The sequence below is a fragment of the Sphaeramia orbicularis genome, chromosome 15, assembly GCF_902148855.1.
Source record: "Sphaeramia orbicularis chromosome 15, fSphaOr1.1, whole genome shotgun sequence".
Taxonomy (NCBI): domain Eukaryota; kingdom Metazoa; phylum Chordata; class Actinopteri; order Kurtiformes; family Apogonidae; genus Sphaeramia; species Sphaeramia orbicularis.
The window spans coordinates 9324322-9348070 of NC_043971.1; the positions used below are offsets into that span (position 1 = coordinate 9324322).

General features: G+C 37.6%; 1 protein-coding gene across 2 annotated transcripts in view; it reads right to left on the reverse strand.

The window, feature by feature from the left end:
• Nucleotides 1-4642: 4642 nt before the first annotated feature.
• adgra1b (adhesion G protein-coupled receptor A1b) overlaps nucleotides 4643-23749 on the reverse strand; it is a 667465-nt gene continuing 648358 nt past the window's right edge. For both annotated transcript variants that reach the window (XM_030155759.1, XM_030155758.1), the window contains exons 18-19: nucleotides 11491-11586; nucleotides 4643-6991 (exon numbers count right to left, since the gene is read on the reverse strand). In XM_030155759.1, coding sequence (XP_030011619.1) covers nucleotides 5578-6991; nucleotides 11491-11586 — 1510 coding nt within the window. In that variant the 3' untranslated portion in view covers nucleotides 4643-5577. The remainder of the gene's footprint in view (nucleotides 6992-11490; nucleotides 11587-23749) is intronic.

Genomic DNA, 23749 nt, shown 5'->3' on the forward strand with positions numbered 1-23749 from the left:
AGTGTCCACTGTGTTGGCTGATATGGAAATAAACCAACAAAATCCACAAATATACAAGAGAACAACATCTTTGAATAGCTGTCCACTGTAGTGACCACTATGCATGAAAGGGTTAAAATTATGTTAAATTGAAACAAGGAAGTACAATGAGTGTGTTTTATTTACAGTGCAAGAAATGAACAAGTCATTTCGTAGTGGTTTCTCTCTCGGTTTCACAGCAGAATGTGCGACGGTATTAAACTGAACTGTCAAATGAAGGAGTAGATCTCAAACTAGCTGTCAATCAAACGGGATTCAGCCTTTCGACTGATCCTCCAATCAACACGTGGAAGCCTGGCGTCCAGCCTGCCCGAGCTCCACCCACAGCTCCATTCACTCCCAGAGACACCAAGCGTCTGGGGGCGGGACAACATTGTGGCATTTATCCAATTACCGTCCAGTTTTGAGGCAATGAAAAAACCTGTTCCACTCAGTCCCATTGAAGTGCATGGACGCTGAGTGTCTACGGACAAATGCACTGAGCAGAGATCGAATGAGAAAACAGCGCAACGGGAATGGATGAGAAGTGAACAACATCGAGTCTGTTGATCTGTGATAAAGCTGATTCTGAACGAACTTGTCTTTGAGATGAAAGTGTTCTAACATATTTGTGGTCAATGAAATGTCAACACAACCGAACATATTTAACCACTTAATTTTCGTAATTTTAGAGGAAGCCGAGCCTCCCTTACAGTCTATGAGAAATCGCCTCTGGTTGAAAAATAGGGCAATAAAGTACTTCTACCTCCTACCATCTCTTGGAGGCTCAAAACTTTTCAGTCGCCCCTCGTACACCTATTATGGAAAAAAAAAAAAAATACACACCACACATTTTCTTCTCCTCCTAAAATGAAATGGGAACATATGAACATTTTAAAAGACCCACATTTGACTCCCCACTCTCTGCTCGTGTTTACCAAACCTATTTATTACAGCAGGAAATTAAAACACAGTTAATTGTATCACAAACACACATCTGTGTTACTAACACCAGATTAATTTTTAATGAAACAGATGCCGTCCTGGGCCAATTTCTCCCTCCGCCAACCACGGGGTTCAACCTACCGCGGCCTGCAGTTTTACAAACACCCGCTGAAGCATCCTCTTCTTTGCTGACTTCTCTGCGGTGAGCTGAAAGCAGCACACTTAAAGGCTTAAAAGCATCCAATGTAATTAAAGTCATCACAGTCTTATACTCATTATCGACATAATCACCTCCGCAGCTCATTTGGCGCTGCAGCAAACAAAATAATTTGGCAGTTTTTTTTTTTTTTTTTTTTTTTTTTTTTGGAAGTGACTCACCTTTCGTGCACAGCCTGCAGTGTCTGTGGTCATTCGGAGTCTTCGTAGCAGACAGAGAAGGAGAGATGGGGTCTGACATTTCACATGGCTTTCAGTCAGACGTATAATCTGCTGGTCTGAGGAGGGGGTAGGGAAGCTGTGTGGTCTTGCAAGCAAAAGAAGAAGAAGAAAAAAACAGCTGCATATTAAATGTACTCAGGCGTTTCATGGCCTGTCAAACCTTGGTGTGATTTGTGAAGCACTGAAGACACACTTGCCTTATGTGCATGTGTAAGTGTGCATGCATGAAGGCATGGATGTGTGCTGGTTAAAGGCATGCACAACACACACACCCACACATACACACACACACACACACACACACACACGGTGGCAGTCAAGCCTGCTATCATTTGAATTTCTCCCCCGCAGTGACTCCGTAAGACATCTCAATCCCCATCATGCTGTCAAAAGAAATAAACACAGTACAGCAAGAACTGAGGAGTAAAGACAGGCTTTTTTTTCCCGTCTTTCACTCATGTTCATCGGCATAAGTCAAATTGCACCCTGGTCTATTCACACAAACGTCAGGATGGGAATCGAGAACCGGTTCTTTTTGAGAACCGGATCCCAGTAGCTCGATTCCTTGGAATTGTTTGCCTGCCTGCTTAACGATTCTGCTTATCGATTCTGCCTTCGTTGCGCATGCGCGATGACGTCACGAGTACGCTGCATTGTTTTGGTCAGAACGTTGAGGCAGAAACGGTCTAAACAGACGACACCAGGTCCACTGGAACACTATCAAACCTTCCATTTCTTCAAAAGGGTGGAATCCCTCCAATCTGGTCAAACATTTGTCCACAGCATGTGATTCATTTACAGGAATGTCATGTATTTGATTTACTACTTAGTGACGCTTGTGAATGTAGCGGCAGAGTGAACGCTGGGCCAAGTTCCGGTTCCGGTTCGGGCAACAAACGTTGTACCCCCTCAAATAGAAGTTTCTGAAGGTAGGGGAAAGGAAATGAGGTGCACGACGACGGGAGACGAGGCGAGTCGAACTGGTTCCACGTAGTAGAAATGCGATAATAGATGAATCAGTAAAGCGTCTTTAGTTTCACTTTCACTGCACACCTCGCATGCCCCCGCCCTCCGCAAACCAGGCCCGGCATCATCTGTTATTATTATTTGTACATACTGTATATGTTACATTTTCTGTGCAGAGATGGAAATATAAAAGACAGTTAATGCAAACACACCTGTTTGTACTCTTTTATTCCCTCACCCAATGAGAATCAATAAGGAATCGGATCGATAAGCAAAATCGATAACGGAATCGGAATCGTTAAATTCTTATCGATTCCCATCCCTACACACACTGCCGACACACACACAAACAAAAAGCCAAAGATGCTCTCATCCGTTGCATGGTGAAAAAATACATTTATTGGAATCTGTGTCAATGTAGAAAAAAGTGAAAACTGGCTTTAGGTTTTGTCACAGTACCACAGGTGAATGTTCCAGCAGCCGTCTGGTGAGCCAAAACTAAGTCAGCAAGCTCATTTGGGCAGTACATCTGCTACTGATGACAACAGAGAAGTGGCCTACGGTGGCCTGCAAACACATCGTCTCAAACACTGAAAAAGCTCAGGCTGCTCCTAAAACACACCACCAGCAAATACACATGTTGTACAGCAATTAACCTAGACCGCTGCTCTCTCAGTTTAATAGGAGGTTGTTTTTTGTTTTTTTTTGTTTTATTTTTTTTTCGGGCAGGCGGATAGAGGCTGATTTTAAACGTGTTGTTGTAACTTGTGATACTGTTACAAATCCCCTTCCAATAACAATAAAGCCAGGGCCACTGACTGCCAGCATCCAAAGGAAGCTCAAAGGAGCCTGTACTGTATGATCAATGGTGGTCCAGTGTTTATAACTCATAACTTAGGCCCATAATATCCCATTTTGTCCCAGACCCTGGAAATAACTCCAGCGGCCCTGTGCAAAGCTATGAGATTCATGCATCATCTTTGATGTCTAACAGGGCCTCCTTTCACTATTCGCAGCCTGACATCCATATATAAAGGGAACATGTTCTTGTTTTTTTTTTCCTGTGTTTCAGTCTGAACCAACATTTCTGTTAAACATACTGTCAGTGACAAATTCTATTGTGGCAGGCCAAAGATTATTATGGGTAGTGCATTTCTATTTCTGATATGACAGGATAAGTCTCACAACACATGGCGAGTCTGCATACTTTATGAGTCAAAGAGTCAAATAGAACTGCAACAGAAAAAGGCAAATGAAAACAAAAGGACATTTCTAAAACTCAGATACTGAGTATTAACATTAAGAGGTCAGTTTTTTCCCCATACAACTTTCTTTACATATAGTCATTTTATTCTTAAATATCTTAAATCTCATATAAAATAATTCATCGGAAACCAATTCTATATACACAGACGAGAGAGTGCACAAGATGGATAAAGAGATGGTGTGCATGCCGAGGTGGAATTCACTGGAGCGGGGGTTTGGTTTGCAGTGAGGTTATACTGGCTGCACTATACTTGTTTCTTTTTTTTTTTTTTTTTTTTTAAAGTCTGGTTTTTCTGACGAAATGTGTGACTCATACTGTATCGTACTCAATATCATCATTCATAAAACAAACAAGTGCTTCTGTATCGAAAAATCTACCTTCTCTTTTAGAGTGGCAATTCTTCAAAGAGCGTGTGACCTTCACGGGAGCAAAAAGCAACACATACTTCAACCTTAACCTCTCCTGACACAAAGCAGAACTGAGAACGTTATGATTTTCTGGTCTGGACTTTAAGGTAAGCCTGGGATTTAAGAAACTTGCAGTGAGCCTGGTTTTATCTGAGACTGTGAGAGAAATGATACATGGCAAGCAGCAGCAGTCTTATAGGGTCAAGGCAAATAATTCATTTATACTGTTAAAACAAAAGCGCATACTACATACGGCAAGGCATGCATGCTGCAGGGATAAATAAGAGTCAAATAAAAGTCAAAATAAATAAATTTGCAGGATTGGACTGATTTCTTCTTTGCCATGTGTTTTTCTCAGGTTTTAGCCAATAGGGAGTGAGGTTTGCTAACACGTTTTATTAAAAGAGAATTGGTCACAGGTATTTTAAGCCGCTTGTTGTTTCTTCTATAGTTACATACACACTTTTTTTTTTCCCTATTTAATTGTTACACAGTGTCTGATTTTACAAGAACCGAGATGCTGATTTTCTATTGTTTGATGATGTATGTGTGAGCTGAAAAAGAAAAGAAAAAAAAACCAACAAAAAACAACAACAAAAAAAAAAAAAACACAGTCATTTGGCAGATGGACCTGCTTTGAAAACCTGGCTCTATGTGGCACAGTGTTAACAAAAAGTGCACTAGATCCAATGAGGTGAACTGAATGACACCAACTCTCTATTCACAATGGCCACGCTGTTGCTGTTGACGCTGCTGTTATTTACTTCTCTCCAGAAAAAGAAAACAAAAAACAAAGAAACACAACAGTGAAGACATCATACAGACAGCACAATCAATACCAACCTGGAAGAGGATGCCTGATTTCACTTCTCTTTTTCTGTTGCTTTGATTTTCATAACTTAACTGGCATCCACACATCTCTGGCAAGCGACAGTATCTTTGTATATTATTTAGAAAATCTCTAGGAGTTATTCACAGTTGCTTGACTGAATGGCAAAAATACCCATGAAGTCTAAAATTGCTGGTTTAGTTGTCTAAAACATGGATGCCAACAGTTCTGGAGGTTCACTGTCATTATAGATTATTTTTGATGGATCCAAAGTGTAAAAAAATCTTGCAGCGTGTTGCCTTTGAGCACTAACACACATATTCATACATACAACCATTCATTTTCTTGTATATATATATATATATATATAGATCTGTAGTAATATGGAGCAGTGGAGATACCTTCAATTACATCTGATGACATGATGGGACACACATTTCACAAATTCTTCTGAATGGAAGAGGTTCTGTTCTGTGTATGGACGCTCCTTCCAGAGCATGTACATGATATTCTGTACAGTAAAACAGCACACATAAAAACATGAGGACATTAAAATAAAAATATCTCACGCTGATTGTGATGTTTCAAATGTTTTTCATTGACTTTTTTAATTTCTAGAAAGGGAGGCGAGGGTTTATTTTTGGTGGGACGGTGCAGGGGCGCTGCCGACCGACCGACCGACCCCCCCCCTGCGGTTCCCTCCCAGACTACACAGTAGTTTCATTCTTCCAGGGTCCAGTGCGTATATTCCCTGTGCTGTCTGAAGTGTACAGGAGACCTTCATGCAGGCCCCCTTTTAGAATCCCGTTCTGATTGGGCGGATTCTGGGGGTACGATTGTCTGCGCGGGGCGTGCATCTCCAGGTGGTGATGTGTCGCTATGGGGTCCTCCTCAGCCACTTTGCCGCAGCCGCACAGGAAGACGCCCGTGTCGCCGGCCTCTGCCGGGCACAGCGAGGGGAAAAGGTCTGCCTTAGCGCAGCAGATATGCCTGTGGCACGGGTTATGGCAGGCCAGGGCCTCGTGCGTGGTAGCAGCATGGCATGTGTGATGCCCGTCATGGTGGCCTTCGTGGGCCAAATGCGGGCAGATGTGGGTGTGGCGCTCATGTGTGCTGTGGGGGCTGTCAGTGTGTGAGCTGTGCACGCTGCCTCCGTCGCCACTGGAGGAGATGTGATAAGCGTACTCCCTCTCGCCTCCGGCTCCACAAGCACCGGCGCCACCCCGGCGGCTGAAATGACGGCCTTTAGTCCTGGTGCTGCTCTTAAGGCAGGGGTGCAGCTGGATCCCCGGCCGGTAACCCTCTGGGTCGGCGTGAAGCAGCACGTGCGTGGCCCCGGGCTCCTCCTCCATCAGCTGCTGGCTATGCAGTGCGGCGCAGCACGGCGTCACCGGCGCCAGACACGTCACGTGGTTTTGTGAGGACGGAAGGGCGGCGTGTTTACAGTGACCGTGACTGCAGCTCATCAGCGCTTTGCTCTGACAGGGTGAGTCATGGTGGCAGTGGCTGTGACACTGGCTATGCCCCGGGGTGTCGCCGTTCACGTTGACCTTCGGCCGAGCCGGAGCGGGCCCGTGGGCCGCGGAGCAGGCGTTGGCGCGCCGACCGGGACAACACGAACACCAGCAGTGCCAGACGTCATCCCGCTTGGCGCAGTGGTGGATGAGGATGAAGAGGCCGAGGGTGACGGAGAAGGCACCGTACAGGCAGCTGAAGATCATGTCCAGGAAGTGGCCCTGCGACACCGCCAGAGCCCCGAAAGTCCAGGTAGCCAAGAACAGGAAGAGGGTGAAGGCCGCCGTGCGTAACTGAGCCTTGAAGGAGTGCTCGTTGGCCAGCAGCGCGGGGTTGATGGGGATGCCGGGGCAGCCGGCCGGGCAATGGCTTCCACTGGGGGGCGCCGTCAGGGCCCCGGGCTCGGCTCCCTGGTGGCAGTGGGTGGGCACGTCGACGGAGGCTAACCTCTGCTGCTCCTCCGTCAGCTGCTTGAGCTCGTACTTCTTCTCGGGATGGCGTCGCAGCTGGATGAAGGTACAGAGGAAGTAGATGCATGTGACCAGGACGATAAAGGCCACGGGACCGAAGAAGGCCCCCAGACTGGGCTCCCACGCCATCCAGCAGCTGCAACACACGGACACCAGAGTGATTTAACACTTACACCTTCAGGTTTGACTGCACATGCTTTTATCTTTAACAAACACACCTCCATGTATCTGCTCATGAATATCACATCTAAATCCTACTGTTTAGAATTCTGGACTATTCAGTTCAATCCAACCCAGACTGCAGCTCAGACCAAACAACCAGCTCTTCATCTGAGAAAAGAGGTGGGTTTGATTCTGATTAAAATGAACCATGGTTTCTTTTTTTTTCATTTATTTTTTAATTAGACAATTGTTGTATCTATTCTGTACTGATTACATGCCAATATTGGATTTACATTAAAGGTGCGGGAGACTTTCGTGACCAATTTTTCATCAAATCTGTAAAACCTCAGTCATATCCTCAGTATCATGAATCTGTAAGTCTTTCTGTGATTACTCACCTGAATCTCTTGCATTACGGTGAACAATTTCGACCATAAACAAACCATGCGTTTACAATCAGAGTCGGGAGGTAACTCGGGCATCTTCGGAATTTTGTCGCAACGTTCAGTGTGGGAAAGGGAGGCTAGCGCAGCCGCCTGACAGCGGCAGCGGCTACAAACACGATGCGGAAACGGCAGGAGCTCCCTTCTCTCTATGCAGATTCCTCCAGCCGTTTCCGCGTTTCAGCCGTTTTCGCGTTGTGCTCGTTTTATCCACATAATATCATATGGTTCTCAGGTGGCTGTGCGAACATCCCTTTCCCACAATGCACGTCGCAACAAAATTCCGAAGATGCCCGAGTTACCTACTGGCTCTGTTTGTAAACATGGTTTGTTTATGGTGGATGACACTAAGAAACTGTTCACTGTTATGCAAGAGATTCAGGTGAGTAATCACAGAAAGACTGACAGATTGATGATACTTAAGCTATGACTGAGGTTTTACAGATCTGATGAAAAATTGGTCTCGAAAGTCTCCCACACCTTGAAGGATTGTCTTCTTTTGGGTAGGGTAGGATTGTGGGAGGGATAAAAAGAAAAATGAAAGAACAGAAGTCTTTTTTATCACATTACACTGTCATGTCTGGGAAATTACTTCCAATAAAGAAAGTTAATTAAAAAAATGAACCATGGTTTGTGTAATTTCTATTATTTATTATTTATATATACATTATACACGTTTACATCCATTTCCTGTAGATTTGTACATATGCAAATCTTGTATTTTTTCTGCTTTATTAGCATATTCTATTTATATTATTTATTGCTTTTATCTCTTCACACTCACTTGTGTGTGTGTTTTTTAGTGTTTTTATATAAAATTGAGCTATTGTGACCAAGTAATTTCCCTTGTGGATCAATAAAGTTTGTCTAAGTCTATTATGAAAACCCATTTTTGGAAGGTTTGAACTCTATGACCAATTCCAGTATGCCACTAAAACAAAATATGAACAAGCAGAATTGGATGAAAAATGAGTCATAGTTTTTAATAGAAATATGGTCCAACAAAGTAATAAACTGTTACTGAAAACGCCAATGTAACTCATCCTCCGAGGGGACGGGTCTTTAAGTGTGTCCTGCTGGTACTAATTCTATAATGATAATATCATTATAGTGGCAACAAAATTAATCAGTTTATTCATTTTCTTCATTTAAACAGACAAGACTCCCCACTGAATTGAAAGCAGACGAATGCATATCTACAAACCAATCAATGTGAAGATGCTGCTCATGTTGGGTGATAAAAACAAGACATTTTTTTTTAGTGTACACTGTAAAAAAAACAAAAAACAAAACAGTAATATTCCAGCGGCAGGGGTGCCGAAAAATATTGTAAAATAACAGAAAATAACATCTCATAAAAATATGGGAATTTCCAAAATTAAAATACAGTTTTTTGCCCTAACTTTACATGAGATTTTGCATATTTTTTGGACTTTTCAATGTTTAAGAAAGAATATTTACATGTATTAAAACAATCAAATTACCTATAAATATACATATAAATAATTTTCAATGAGACTAAGTTGTACAATCCTCTGATAAAAACTGTATTTGGACAGTTTATCAGTGCTTATACATGTTATACATTCACAAAAATACATTTATTCAACATCTTTGTTGTGAAACCTCCCGTAATTACACAAGATATTTGTCAATTAACAAACAAGTCTTGTTAAACTTACAGAACAAATTCTTCTTTTACGGTTAATTATCAGTAATTTTATCACTTTTTTTTTTTTTTTTTTTTACAGTATTAACCCTTTCATGCATACTGGTCACTACAGTGGGCAGCTATTCTACAGCTGTTCTCTTGTATACATGGATTTTGTTGTTCTTTTCGTTGTTTTTTTTTTTTTTTTTTTCTTACACATATCTTTATTAAAGTTTTAATACACTACATGTCTTTTCTGACATGAATTGGTAATATTATGTAGATCTCTCCTGAGCATAAACCCCCAGAATCACAAGCCCTCCCCATAGTTATCACACATTTATCAGTAAATACATGTTTCTGTGTGTCAAAAATTAAATGTGTGGTGTCCTGCTGAGTGGACATTTTTGCAACTTCATGAAAAATAGGTTCATAAGAATTTTTTTTTCAATATTATTTTTTATGCAATTAAAAAAATATATATATTTTTTTATTTTATTTATTTATTTTTCAGAACAAAATTTTCAATCGCATTGTTTTTTTTTCATGCCTAAAGAGGAATAAAAACACTCAGGAAAATATTTTGATTAAGGTTCTCATAATTCGTGCATGAAAGGGTTAAACTTTAAATTAACAGTTTAATCTCATGAATAGAAAAGAAATATTTGTGAAATTACGATACATTTGCAAATGTATTTTAACTGTATTATTCTGTGAAAAAAGAAAACATTTCTTTTAAAAATAAATAATTTTCAATGAGACTAAGTTGTACAATCCTCTGATAAAAACTGTATTTGGACAGTTTATCAGCGCTTATACATGTTATACATTCACAAAAATACATTTATTCAACATTTTTGTTGTGAAACCTCCCGTAATTACACAAGATATTTGTCAATTAACAAACAAGTCTTGTTAAACTTACAGAACAAATTCTTCTTTTACGGTTAATTATCAGTAATTTTATCACTTTTTTTTTTTTTTTTACAGTATTAACCCTTTCATGCATACTGGTCACTACAGTGGGCAGCTATTCTACAGCTGTTCTCTTGTATACATGGATTTTGTTGTTCTTTTCGTTGTTTTTTTTTTTTTTTTTTTCTTACACATATATTTATTAAAGTTTTAAGACACTACATGTCTTTTCTGACATGAATTGGTAATATTATGTAGATCTCTCCTGAGCATAAACCCCCAGAATCACAAGCCCTCCCCATAGTTTTCACACATTTATCAGTAAATACATGTTTCTGTGTGTCAAAAATTAAATGTGTGGTGTCCAGCTGAGTGGACATTTTTGCAACTTCATGAAAAATAGGTTCATAAGAATTTTTTTTTCAATATTATTTTTTATGCAATTAAAAAAATATATATATATTTTATTTTTCAGAACAAAATTTTCAATCGCATTGTTTTTTTTTTCATGCCTAAAGAGGAATAAAAACACTCAGGAAAATATTTTGATTAAGGTTCTCATGATTCGTGCATGAAAGGGTTAAACTTTAAATTAACAGTTTAATCTCATGAATAGAAAAGAAATATTTGTGAAATTACGATACATTTGCAAATGTATTTTAACTGTATTATTCTGTGAAAAAAGAAAACATTTCTTTTAAAAATAAATAATTTTCAATGAGACTAAGTTGTACAATCCTCTGATAAAAACTGTATTTGGACAGTTTATCAGCGCTTATACATGTTATACATTCACAAAAATACATTTATTCAACATTTTTGTTGTGAAACCTCCCGTAATTACACAAGATATTTGTCAATTAACAAACAAGTCTTGTTAAACTTACAGAACAAATACTTCTTTTACGGTTAATTGTCAGTAATTTTATCTGGTTTTAATTTATTTTTTTTTTTTTTTTTACAGTATTCAACTTTAAATTAACAGTTTAATCTCATAAATAGAAAATAAATATTTGTGAAATTATGATACATTCGCAAATGTATTTTAACTGTATTATTCTGTGAAAAAAGAAAAACATTTCTTTTAAAAAGTGGAAATTTTACAGTTATTCACAGTTACAGTTTTTTCATGTTATTTTACATTTGACGTGTAAAATCACAGTGTATTTTTGTCATTTCATTGATATTTTCCTGTCTCTTAAAAATACAGGAAAAATCTGTAAAATAAACAGTGCAAATTCTGTTAAATTACAGATTTTTTTTCAGTGTACATGTAAAATTTGAGTGTGAAACCAAAATGACCCAGATAAAACACAGGCAATGGAGCAAAAACATAAAAAATAAAATAAAAAAAGAACCTCGGATTGGACTTGCAGGTGTGAAAAGGCCCTAAAACAGTACAAATCATCAACAAAAGGTGTAATATAGAATGACCTTGAGAGCAGAAGTAAATCTCAGACTTACTACGGCGCTTGCTCCCCGCTGCCATAGTTGTCTATATTGACGGCTGCCGTGACCCCGCAGATGATGAGGGGCACACCACCGCTGACTAAATAAAATCTGTGAGAGGTGAAAGAGGGACAAACAGAGAGTGGTGAGAATACAAGGCGATAAAAAAAAAAAAAAATGTGTGGCATTTGAAAAAAAGCCCATATCTCAACATGTGGATTACAACCGCACAGTGTCAAAATGTGACTGAGAAATGGTATTAGACACACAAGAGAGACAGAACCCAACGAGACAGAGACACAAAGTGACAGATACGATTTAAGTCTGATGCAGTCGAGTGAAATCTCACCCAAATATTTCAGCGTTTTTTTTTTATTAACTTTAACCCATAAAGACCCAAACATCCACTGGCAATCAGACCTATTTGCTGATATAAAAGTAGATAAAAGTAAAGGAATAATATTTGAGCATTGAGACCTGATGTATTAAATATGATACAAAATTGAAACTCATACATGGAAATTGATATTTGGAAAAAAAAAAAAAAAAAGGTTAGATTTTGCAGGGTTAACCCATAAAGACCCAAACAACCACCAAAATCATCTATCAATATAAAATTTTTAATAACTTCTGATCCATTAAACCTATCAATGCATATAAATATTTCTTGTAAAATACAGTTTATCACCTTTTCTTGGTAATCAGATATGACCCATTTGGACGTTCAGAGGCTCTGTAGTTACCGTGGAAACACCGTTATCTTCTACAACACTGATTCACAAGTAAAACCCATGGAGTTGGATCAATGACAGTGGATGGACACACTTGTTTTTACTTTCAGTTCGCGATATCTTTGCGGAAAAGTCACTTTTTCATAATTTTTCTCGGTTTTGATATAATTTAGAATTTCCTCTTGAGTTTTCATGAACATCTACATGATCTGTGAATTAAATATAGGAAAATACATGATTTACACCAAAAAAAAATGCTAAATATAGAGGATAATATGGTACAGTTTGTTGGAAAAAAAAAATCACATTTTCTTCACATTTTCTTCTCTCTGTTTCTGATATTATGACAGTTCACTTTAACCCATAAAGACCCAAACATCCACTGGCAACCAAACCCCTTTGCTGATATAAAAGTAGATAAAAGTACCAATTTGTTAGATGTGTTTGTGTTATATTATGTTTTTGTTTGTTCAAAAATAATATTTGAGCACTGAGACCTGATGTATGAAATATGATACAAAACTGAAACTCATACATGGAAATTTCTATTTGAAAAAAAAAAAAAAAAAAAAAAAAAAAAAAAACACATTTGGTTGTTCAGAAGGACCAATAAAGGCTCCAGTTTCAAAGAACTGAAATTTTCCGTCAATGATTTAATGGTTCAGGCTTTACAGGGTTAACACATAAAGACGCAAACAACCAAAATCATGACCAAAATCATCTACCGGTATAAAATGTTTAATAACTTCTGATCCATTAAACCTATCAATATATGTAAATATTTGTAGTAAAATACAGTTTATCATCTTTTTTTAATGGTCATCACATATGACCCATTTGGACGTTCAGAGGCTCCATAGTTACCGTGGAAACACCATCATCTTCTACAACACTGATTCACCAGTAAAACCCATGGAGTTGGATCAATGACAGTGGATGGACGCACTTGGTTTTTGTTGAATTAATGATAAATTTTGTTGAAAAAAATCCCATGTTCTTCATTTTTCTCTGTTTCTGGTATTATGACAGTTAACTTTAACCCATAAAGACCCAAACATCCTGTCATGTCTGCTCCCAGACTGTGTCTGGATTTGTCTGTCTTTTCTGTTTTGTCTGTCATTTCCTGTTTTATTTTGTTAAGTTTCCCTCATGTGTCATGTCTGGTGTCTTTACTTCCTTTCCCTGATTGTCTCCACCTGTGTCCAATTGTCTTCCCGCCCTCTTGTGTATTTAAACCCTGTGTCTTCCCCTGTTTAGTTGCCAGTTTGTGTTCTACAACTTGTTGTGCTCACTCACCAGCGTTTTTGGATCCTGTTAGTCTGTCTGCCGTTTTTGACCCGTTTTTGTCCCTCGACCACTGATTCTGCCTGTGCCTATCCTGCCTGCTCGTCAACGACCTGGTTCGTGTACCCGACTCTGATTCTGCCTACTCCCTTTGTTACCTCAGCCTCCACCGTTTACCTGTGCTTCGACCATCCGCCTGGATTACTGACCGTGAGTTCTGCCTGTCCCCCATGTACCGTTGCTTGTTTGATTGCTTCCCCGTGTATGACCTGGCTTGTTTTTTGACCACCCTCTGTTTGTCCCTAGTGGGGATTCCGTTGGGGTTTTCCCGGCCCGGCCAAGCCGGTCGTCAGCCGTATCCACCCGCAGCCCAGACGTTTAGCCCCGGACTCAGTGGCATCACAGAATTAATATTATATCTGTGTTGTATAATTTCACCTGTTAAAGTGTTTAATAAAAACACTCAACTTTACTTGTATTTTGTGGTCTTGCTTTTGGGTTCAGCCTTTGTACTTAGCCCATCACACATCCACTGCCAACCAAAACCATTTGTTGATATAAATGTATATAAAAGAAAAGTAATAATATTTGAGCATTGAGACCTGATGTATTAAATATGATACATAATTGAAACTCATACATGAAAATTGATATTTGGAAAAAAAAAAAAAAAAAAAAAACATATTTGGTTGTTCAGAAGGACCAATAAAGGCTCCAGTTTCAAAGAACTGAAATTGTCCATCAATAATTTATTGGTTCAGGCTTTACAGGGTTAACCCATAAAAACCCAAACAACTACTGGTGACCTAAATCCTGTACCAGTATAAAATGTTTAATAACTTCTGATCCATTAAACCTATCAATATATGTAAATATTTGTAGTAGAATACAGTTTGTCATCTTTTTTTAATGGTCATCAGATATGACACATTTGGACGTTCAGAGAATCTGTAGTTACCATGGAAACACCGTCATCTTCTAGAATATTGATTCATCAGTAAAACCCATGGAGTTGGATCAATGACAGTGGATGGACACACTTTGTTTTTGTGAAATTAATGATTAATTTTGTTGAAAAAAAAATCTCATTTTCTTCCTTTTTCTCTGTTTCTGGTATTATGACAGTTAACTTTAACCCATAAAGACCCAAACATCCACCACCGAACAAATTCATCTACTGATATAAACTGTTTAATACCTGTTGATCCCTTAATTCTATCAATCCATGTAAATAATTGGTGTGAAATACAGTTTGTCATCTTTTCATAGTCATCAGATATGACCCATTTGGATGTTCAGAGGCTCCGTAGTTACCATGGAAACACCATCGTCTTCTACAACATTGATTTAGGACCAAAACACACTAGTGACCTCCTGACCCAGTATGAACCCACCAGACCCCTCAGGTCTTCTGGATCTGGTCTGTTGTCAGTTCCCGGGGTCAGAACCAGACACGGAGAAGCTGCGTTCAGCTTCTATGCTCCACATGTCTGGAACAAACTCCCAGAAAACCTCAGATCAGCTGAAACACCCACCTGTTCCCAGCTGCATTTGAATAGACTTCTTACGCATCAGTTCAGATCTGCACTGTTTATATCATGCTTAAAGTTTTTATCTGTTAAATCCGTTTTATCCATTTATCTGTTTTTATTCACTTCATGTCTATACTGTTTACTGCTTCCCTGCTGTCATGCTTTCAATGTTTTATGTGAAGCACTTTGAATTGTCTTGTACATGAAATGCGCTATATAAATAAACCTGCCTTGCATTGATTCACCAGTAAAACCCATGGAGTTGGATTAATAACAGTGGATGGACACACTTGTTTTATGTTGAGTTATTGATAGATTTTACTGTACAAGTCACTTTCTCTTCCATTTTCTTTCTTAATATAATAACTCAACTTTAACCTTTTATAGGGCACAAAATTTAAACTTTAATCTTACTGGAGGACCTACAAGACTTTATTACTTTTGTTCAATTTTTTCAAATTTTTTTTTACTATGTAGAAAATCAAGGTCAGTGAAGTTAACATATTTGGTTCCTTACTTGTAAGTGGCAAAAAAAAAAAAAAAAAAAATAATTCAAGTATATACAAAAAATACAAGAAAAACACATGTAATGCGAAAGGAACATGTATTTTAGACCACATTAGACCTGAGATTGTTTACTCACTGTCCTCACAGTAACTGTTGCTGCCACTGTCTTGTAATGTATGCAGACATGACCAAAAATAGTCACTTGCTCAATAAAGGGTCCATTTGAGCTAATCAGTAAATTAGATACAGAAAAATACATGATTTTCACATACGAATGCAAAATACTGAGCATAATATGAGAATAAATGGTGATAAATTGCTTAAGAAAGATTGAAAATAGAGAAAAAAAAATCATTTAGGAACTGCCACAATTTATAGCAAACGACTGATGTATCAATGTTGGCTGTTGCAATGTTGCTCTGTCACCTGTCTAGGGACTGCAAATGAAAAGTAGTTATTTTTAATAATTCTGGCATATTTTACATGGGTGTTTTTTTCATACAACAATGTTCATAAATATGCATGGTCCCTATTAAATAAACCAATAAATACAAATAAATAGACTTGGGCTTTTATGGGTTAAAATATCCCCTCACATTAACCCTTTCATGCACAGTGGTCACTCCAGTGGACAGTTCTTCTGCAGCTGTTCTCTTGTATATTCATGGGTTTGTTGTTTTTGTTCCATATCAGCCAACACAGTGGACACTTATGTATCATCCCATACACTGACATTCCTGTAACTTTCCTGTTCTTTTATCGAAATCAATTACTAATTGTTATTAGACTGTAATTAACAGGTTTTTTTTTTTTTTTAAACAAAAAGTATATATATATATATATATATATATATATTTTTTTTTTTTTTTTTGCATGTTATCTGAGTGAGTAATAACTACTATTATAGTATGTTAAAATGTGAGAAAACATCAGATTAGCAGCACTAACCTCCTGAGACACAGGAAAGTGAAGATTTTAGCTTTTTTCCATTAAACAATTGTCTTGATTGGAAACCGCATAATGCAAGTTTTTTTTGTTTGTTTGGGGTTTAATTTAGATACATTTTTAAAAATTATTTTTATTTATTTATTTATTTATTTAAATGAAATGTTCTTTGCAATGGACAGCAAGTAAAACTGTCAGACTTTTGTCCCCTACAGAGGACAAAAATGCATTGCTGGGTCTCAGGAGGTTAAAAATGTTTTTATTTCATAGTTTTCACACAGTATGTCAGTAAATGCATGTTTCTGAGCTTCAAAAATTAAACACATGCTGTCCAGCTGAGTGGACATTTTTTTGCTCTGTGAAAAATAGATTCATAAAAAAAAAACATTAATTACATTGTTTTTTTCATGCCTAAATAGGAATAAAAACACTCAGGAAAAAAATCTTGATTAAGGTTCTCATAATTCATGCATGAAAGGGTTAAAGAGCAGGACTGATATCACACTGAACTCACCAACTATCCTTTCGCTGCTTTATTTGATATGATCACGAATCTTAAGTGTTTTTATGTTTTTTTTTTAGCTCATCAGTGTGTTTGTGATCACACGTTGCAGGTGTGATCACACCCACAGTGTGTTTTCTTTGCTCCAAACCCAAAGTGTAGCGTCGTCTATGAAAACAAATCTGCTTCATATGCATCATTATTTTGCACCTACTGCTGGGACTGACAGACTGTGCTTTCGAGAACAGATCAACAGCGGTGAGGAGAAAGCTGGATTTGAGGCAAAAGGGAACACTTGATGGAAATCTACTTGGGCTTTCCAAAGGCTCAGACTGTCAGACGTCAGCGTGCGTCAGTCTATCCCGGTAAACGCATGGACTTTTTTAAGTTACATCCTCGACGTGGTTCGGTCTTTTTTTAAATTCACACTTGTGTTATCGTGGAAGATAAACTGCCCACACTTCCAAACAAGTAGGTGTAATTATGTTGACTCATGCATGCTGCAGCAAAGATTTAGTCTAAACAGTTCCAGCTGTGTTTGGTATGAAAATACTGCTACTGTGAATCCACTTCAGATGCTGGAATTGAGCCGTGCTGAAGTGATACTAATATGTTTAAAGTTTAGTGTGGGTGGACTCGGATAGTCTTTGTATTTATTGTAATCCTGCTTCTGTAAAAAAAAAAAAAAGAAAAGGCGACTGGCATTCTCCATTCTAACACGTTTTTCTCACTGTTTAGGAAGTCTCTCTCGCAACAATTATACTCAGTGCCAACGAAAACGCAACACTTGAATGTGTTTTATTGTTCCTGAGCTGCATCAATATTGTGACATGTTTGCCGCAGTGCATTATGGGTAGTGGGTATTTTGTTGTAAATGTGTTATTTTTATGTGCAAGAATTCAGCGGGGTTGTTGTGTTAGTACTAGTTTTGACTTAGTATGTGTATGGCAATGTTTATTGGCCTTTGTGTGTATTTTCTTTGTATTTTTGTAATTTCTAAAGTTGCACCCTGAGTGAGAGCCATAGGCAGAGCAATGGCTATCCTTTTGTGATTGTTCCAACATGCTCCTTTCTGCTTTTCAAATTAAAAGTATAACTTGTGTTCCTACACTCTCAGAGGATAGACTTTAAAATTCTCTTGCTAGCTTACAAAGCACAGAATGGTTTAGATCCAAAATCCATCAGAGACCTTCTAGTCCAGTATGAACCATCCAGACCACTCAGGTCATCTGGTGCAGGTCTGCTCTGTGTTCCCAAACTCAGAACTAAACATGGAGAATCAGCGTTCAGTTTCTATGCTCCGTATATCTGGAACAAACTACCAGAAAATATCAGGTCTGCTGAGAGTCTGAGTTCTTTTAAGTCCAGGTTAAAGACTCACCTGTTCACTGCTGCCTCTGACTAAAAGGCTTTTGACTTTTTAAATTTTATATTCTCTTTGAAACTCTGCACTGCAACTCTTACTTTGATATGTGTGTGTTTTTTTTATTTATTTATTTATTTTTGGATTTTATGTGTTGTTTTCTTACTTGCTGTTTTTAATCACCTTTTACATGTCTCTTTTATAATGTTTTACATGTGTTTCTTTTTCCCCGTCGCTGTATTTCAATGCCCTGTGTGAAGCACCTTGAATTGCCTTGTTGCTGAAATGTGCTATACAAATAAACTTGCCTTGCCGTACTTTTCTAGATGTTTCAGATTTTCCCATCTGAACATTTCTGAAGTTCCTTTCTTTATAGACTTTAAAATTCTCTTGCTAGCTTACAAAGCACTGAATGGTTTAGGGCCAACATACATCAGAGACCTTCTAGTCCAGTATGACCCATCCAGACCACTCAGGTCATCTGGTGCAGGTCTGCTCTGTGTTCCCAAAGTCAGAACTAAACATGGAGAATCAGCGTTCAGTTTCTATGCTCCGTATATCTGGAACAAACTACCAGAAAATATCAGGTCTGCTGAGAGTCTGAGTTCTTTTAAGTCCAGGTTAAAGACTCACCTGTTCACTGCTGCCTCTGACTAAAAGGCTTTTGACTTTTTACCTCCGCCAAGGAGGTTATGTTTTTGCCAGGGTTTGTTTGTTTGTCTGTCTGTCTGTTTGTCTGTCCGTTAGTGTGCAACATAACTCAAAAAGTTATGGACAGATTTGGATGAAATTTTCAGGGTTTGGTGGAAATGGGATAAGGAAGAAATGATTAAATTTTGGTGGTGATCGGGGGTGGGGGGGCCCACGGGGGGGCCCATTTCCAACAAACCCTGAAAATTTCATCAAAATCTGTCCATAACTTTTTGAGTTATGTTGCACACTAATGGACAGACAAACAGACAGACAAACAAACAAACAAACAAACAAACCCTGGCAAAAACATAACCTCCTTGGCGTGGGGGGGCCCACGGGGGGGGCCACTGATCAGCCTTGGCGGAGGTCTGCGCTCTCCGAGTGCTTCTAGTTACATTTTATATTCTCTTTGAAACTCTGCACTGCAACTCTTACTTTAATATGTGTGTTTTTACTTTTATTTTATGTTTTTTGATTTTATGTGTTGTTTTCTTACTTGCTGTTTTTAAATCACCTTTTACATGTTTCTTTTATAATGTTTTAAGTGTGTTTCTTTTTGTTTCTTTTATTTCAATGCCCTGTGTGAAGCACCTTGAATTGCCTTGTTGCTGAAATGTGCTATACAAATAAACTTGCCTTGCCTACTTGACACAGAGCTAACTTCCTGCTAAACTTCCACCTCTGCTACAATATGTTTAACCCCTTCATGCACGAATTATGAGAACCTTAGTCAAGATTTTTTTCTTCAGTGTTTAGCCATGAAAAAAACAATGCAATCGAGTTTTTTTTTTTTTCTGTGGAGTTACAAAAATATCCATGCATTTAATTTTTGAAGTAAAGAAACGTGTTTAAAACCCAATATCAGAAAGTGATATGAAAACAATGAAATAAAAACATTTTTAATGCTGCTAATCTGATGTCTTCTCACATTTTAACATATTCTAATGCTAATAATTACTCACTTCATGGAGATAATATGCAAAAAAAAAAACCCTTCTTGTCTAACAAATAACAATTGATTTACACTCAAACATGTTAGTGCAGATCAGGTTTATCAAGAACAGTAAAGTTACAGTAATGGTCTGAATTACAGTGTATGGGATGGTGCATAAGCGTCCACTGTGTTGGCTGATATGGAACTAAAACAACAAAACCCATGAATATACAAGAGAACAGCTGGAGAAGAACTGTCCACTGGAGTAGACAGTGTATGAAAGGGTTAAGTTTCACCTGTATAAAATAATCCCAGACAATTTCTAAACAACCTGAGACGGGTTGAGCTATTGTCATGCTTGAATGAACTTGTCTGCATTCGTAAGACTTGTTTTTCTCATTACTCAGCAATGAACTGCTCAACTTAAGGAATTGTGGAATTTGGATACGTATTTGGTTTTAATTTATTCTTGCACTCAATGGACTGAAAACTATCTAACACTAGAGTTGCTACTGATTATGCAGAACATTTGCAGATAAATACTAGAAAAGCACTCTGAGAGCGCAGACCTCCGCCAAGGCAGATCAGTGCCCCCCCCCGATCACCACCAAAATTTAATCATTTGTTCCTTGTGCCAGTATCAATATTTCCTGAAATTTCCATCCAAATCTGTCCATAACTTTTTGAAAGATCCGGATCAGTCTTTGCCATTTGATAGAACACCCCATTGTAAATCCCTGAGTCAAATTGCATGAGATTTGCACAATTCCCCCATATTGTGATTTCCACCATAAATATTAGTCCCATATTTATTTTACGTATATTTTAAGATTCCTTGACCATGAAAACATACCTTTAGCAACGGATTCATAATTATATCCTTATTAGTTCAGTAGTTATTCACGAAAATCCCATTTCTCGTAATGGCGGTTTTCTTCTGGATCTAGCTCCTTAAGTATTAAAGCTACATGAAATCCGGTGGCATACTCCCGATGCGGAACTGACTGAGCTACACGATGGCGCTTGTCAGAAATTTCTACCTTTAATATTAAAGGCACAGTAGGCCAAAAAGTAAGGGCACCCCCATTTTTTATATAAATTGAGATAAAATCCGCCTTCTGGATCAGATCTGGATCAGCCTTTGAAATGTGATAGAGGACCCCATTGTCAATTCCTGAGTTAAATTTCATGAGTTTTGGTCAATAATTAAGCGAGATATTGGGAAACGAAAATTTTGGCCCCATTTACCACAATGTTAACGAAAATTTCAAAGTGATCCAGAACCCAGGATTTCTTCCGGATCACCCCCAAAAGTTAATCATTTCTTCCTTATCCCATTTCCAACAAACCCTGAAAATTTCATCAAAATCTGTCCATAACTTTTTGAGTGATGATGCACACTAACGGACAGACAAACAAAAACCCTGGCAAAAACATAACCTCCTTAGCGGAGGTAAATATCAGAGTAATACCTTGTTTTAATAAACAATTTGCATAAACACCGCATCCATGGGGGCCGCCATTGCTATGTGATGTCAGAACTCAGAACTGGGAGTACATCGATCTAATACAAGTTCACGAGTGGGAAATCATGGATTTGACAGCCATTCCAGTACCTTTTCACCGGTAGATGGTAGGAAAAACATGAGTTTGCAGCATAAATAAAACTTACAAAGCAAAGTAAAATTCAATGACCATATTAATAATCATCAGTAAATTAGCTGAGGTTTGCTCATAAAATAAATGTATATCTGCAAATAAAGTGTACTTGATGATCACCCTTGTAGAATTTACTTACAATCCTAAGTGCACATACTTTCCTAAGTTTTCCTAAGTAAATAACAGCCCCAGTTTTTTTTCAGTGTAGGCAATGGAAAGGCCCCAACACAACCAGCTGAGTTCATTCATTCATTCATTCATTCATTCATTCATTCATTTTCTGAACCCGCTTTATCCTCACTAGGGTCACGGGGGTCGCTTGGAGCCTATCCCAGCTACATAGGGGCGAAGGCGGGGTACACCCTGGACAAGTCGCCAGTTCATCGCAGCTGAGTTCATACTTTGTTATCTACATAATCATCTATATATCATTGATAATCCATTTAGCATTTTAACAAACATTAATGCTCCCCAGCCTCAGAGGACTTCGATTAAAAGCTTATGGAATTCACTGTGTCCTGAAGACTCTGTTTACCAGATATTCAGTGCATTGACCAAACCTGAACAACCCAGACAGTGTGACCTAATAAATACTGCAACGTTTTTTCTTAATATAGAGAAACTGAGACATCTTTTCCTAATTTTCTTGTGTATCATACAGATTTTCAAACCCCTGGAGGCAAATTAGAGATTTGTGATTTTTGGGCTATGTAAGAAACATTGCACTAACTTGACTCAAAGGCTGGAAAATGAGGTGCATCTGGTTAATTGGCCCATTTCTGTTAACCCCAAAAGACCCAGTGTTACTTTTCCAGCAGTTCCCAAATGAATTTTTCTCTCTATTTAACCTTTCTTAAGCAATTTATCACCATTTATTATAATTTTATCCACTGTATTTTGCATTTTTTCAATAGAAAATCTGGTAATTTCCCATATTTAATTCACTGATCATGTATATGTTCATAAAAGCTCAGATTAACCCATGAGGACCCAGTTCCCAAATGAATTTTTCCTCTATTTTTAACCTTTCTTAAGTGATTTATCAGCATTTATTGTAATATTAACCTGTTTTTTTTTTGTTTTTTGTTTTTTTTCATTTTTTCAGTAAAAATCTGATATTTTTCTATTTTTAATTTACTGATCATGTAGATGTTCATTAACTCTCTCATTAAAGATGAGGATTATTATATCAAAAACAGAGAAAACTGAAGAAAACTGAACTTTTTTTTTTTTTTTTTTTTAGCAAAATCTATCATTAACTGAAATAAACCAAGTGTGTCCATCCACTGTCATTGATTCAACTCAACTGGGTTTTACTGGTGAATCAATGTTGTAGAAGATGATGGTGTTTCCATGGTAACTACAGAGCCTCTGAGCGTCCAAATGGGTCATATCTGATGACCATGAAAAGATGATAAACTGTATTTTACGCCAATTATTTACATGTATTCACAGGATTAATGAATCAGCAGGTATTAAACAGTTTAGATCAGTAGATGAATTTGTTCAGTCTTGGATGTTTGGGTCTTTATGGGTTAAAGTTAACTGTCATAATACCAGAAACAGAGAAAAATGAAGAAAATGTGATTTTTTTCAACAAAATTTATCAATAAATTAACAAAAACCAAGTGTCTCCATCCACTGTCATTGATCCAACTCCATGGGTTTTATTGCTGAATCAATAATAATAATAATAATAATAATAATAATAATAATAATAATAATAACAACAATAACAATAATAAATAAATAAATGAATAAATAAATAAATAAACAAATGATCGCATTTGTGATTTAATGGGAAAAACCAACATTAACCACTTCTGTTTTTTCAACATTTAGTAAATATCGGTAAAGTTTTGCGCAGATGTCCGATGGAAAAGCGACTATTGATCCAACTCCATGGGTTTTACTGGTGAATCAATGTTGTAGAAGATAACAGTGTTTCCGTGGTAACCAAATAAAACTACTTGTTTAAATACATGTGAATATTCTTTATTAAACATTAAAAAGTCAAAAAAAGATGCAAAATCTCATGTAAAGTTAGGGCAAAAACATGTGTTTTAATTATGGAAAATTACCGTATTTTTATGAGATGATTATTTTCCGTTATTTAACATTATT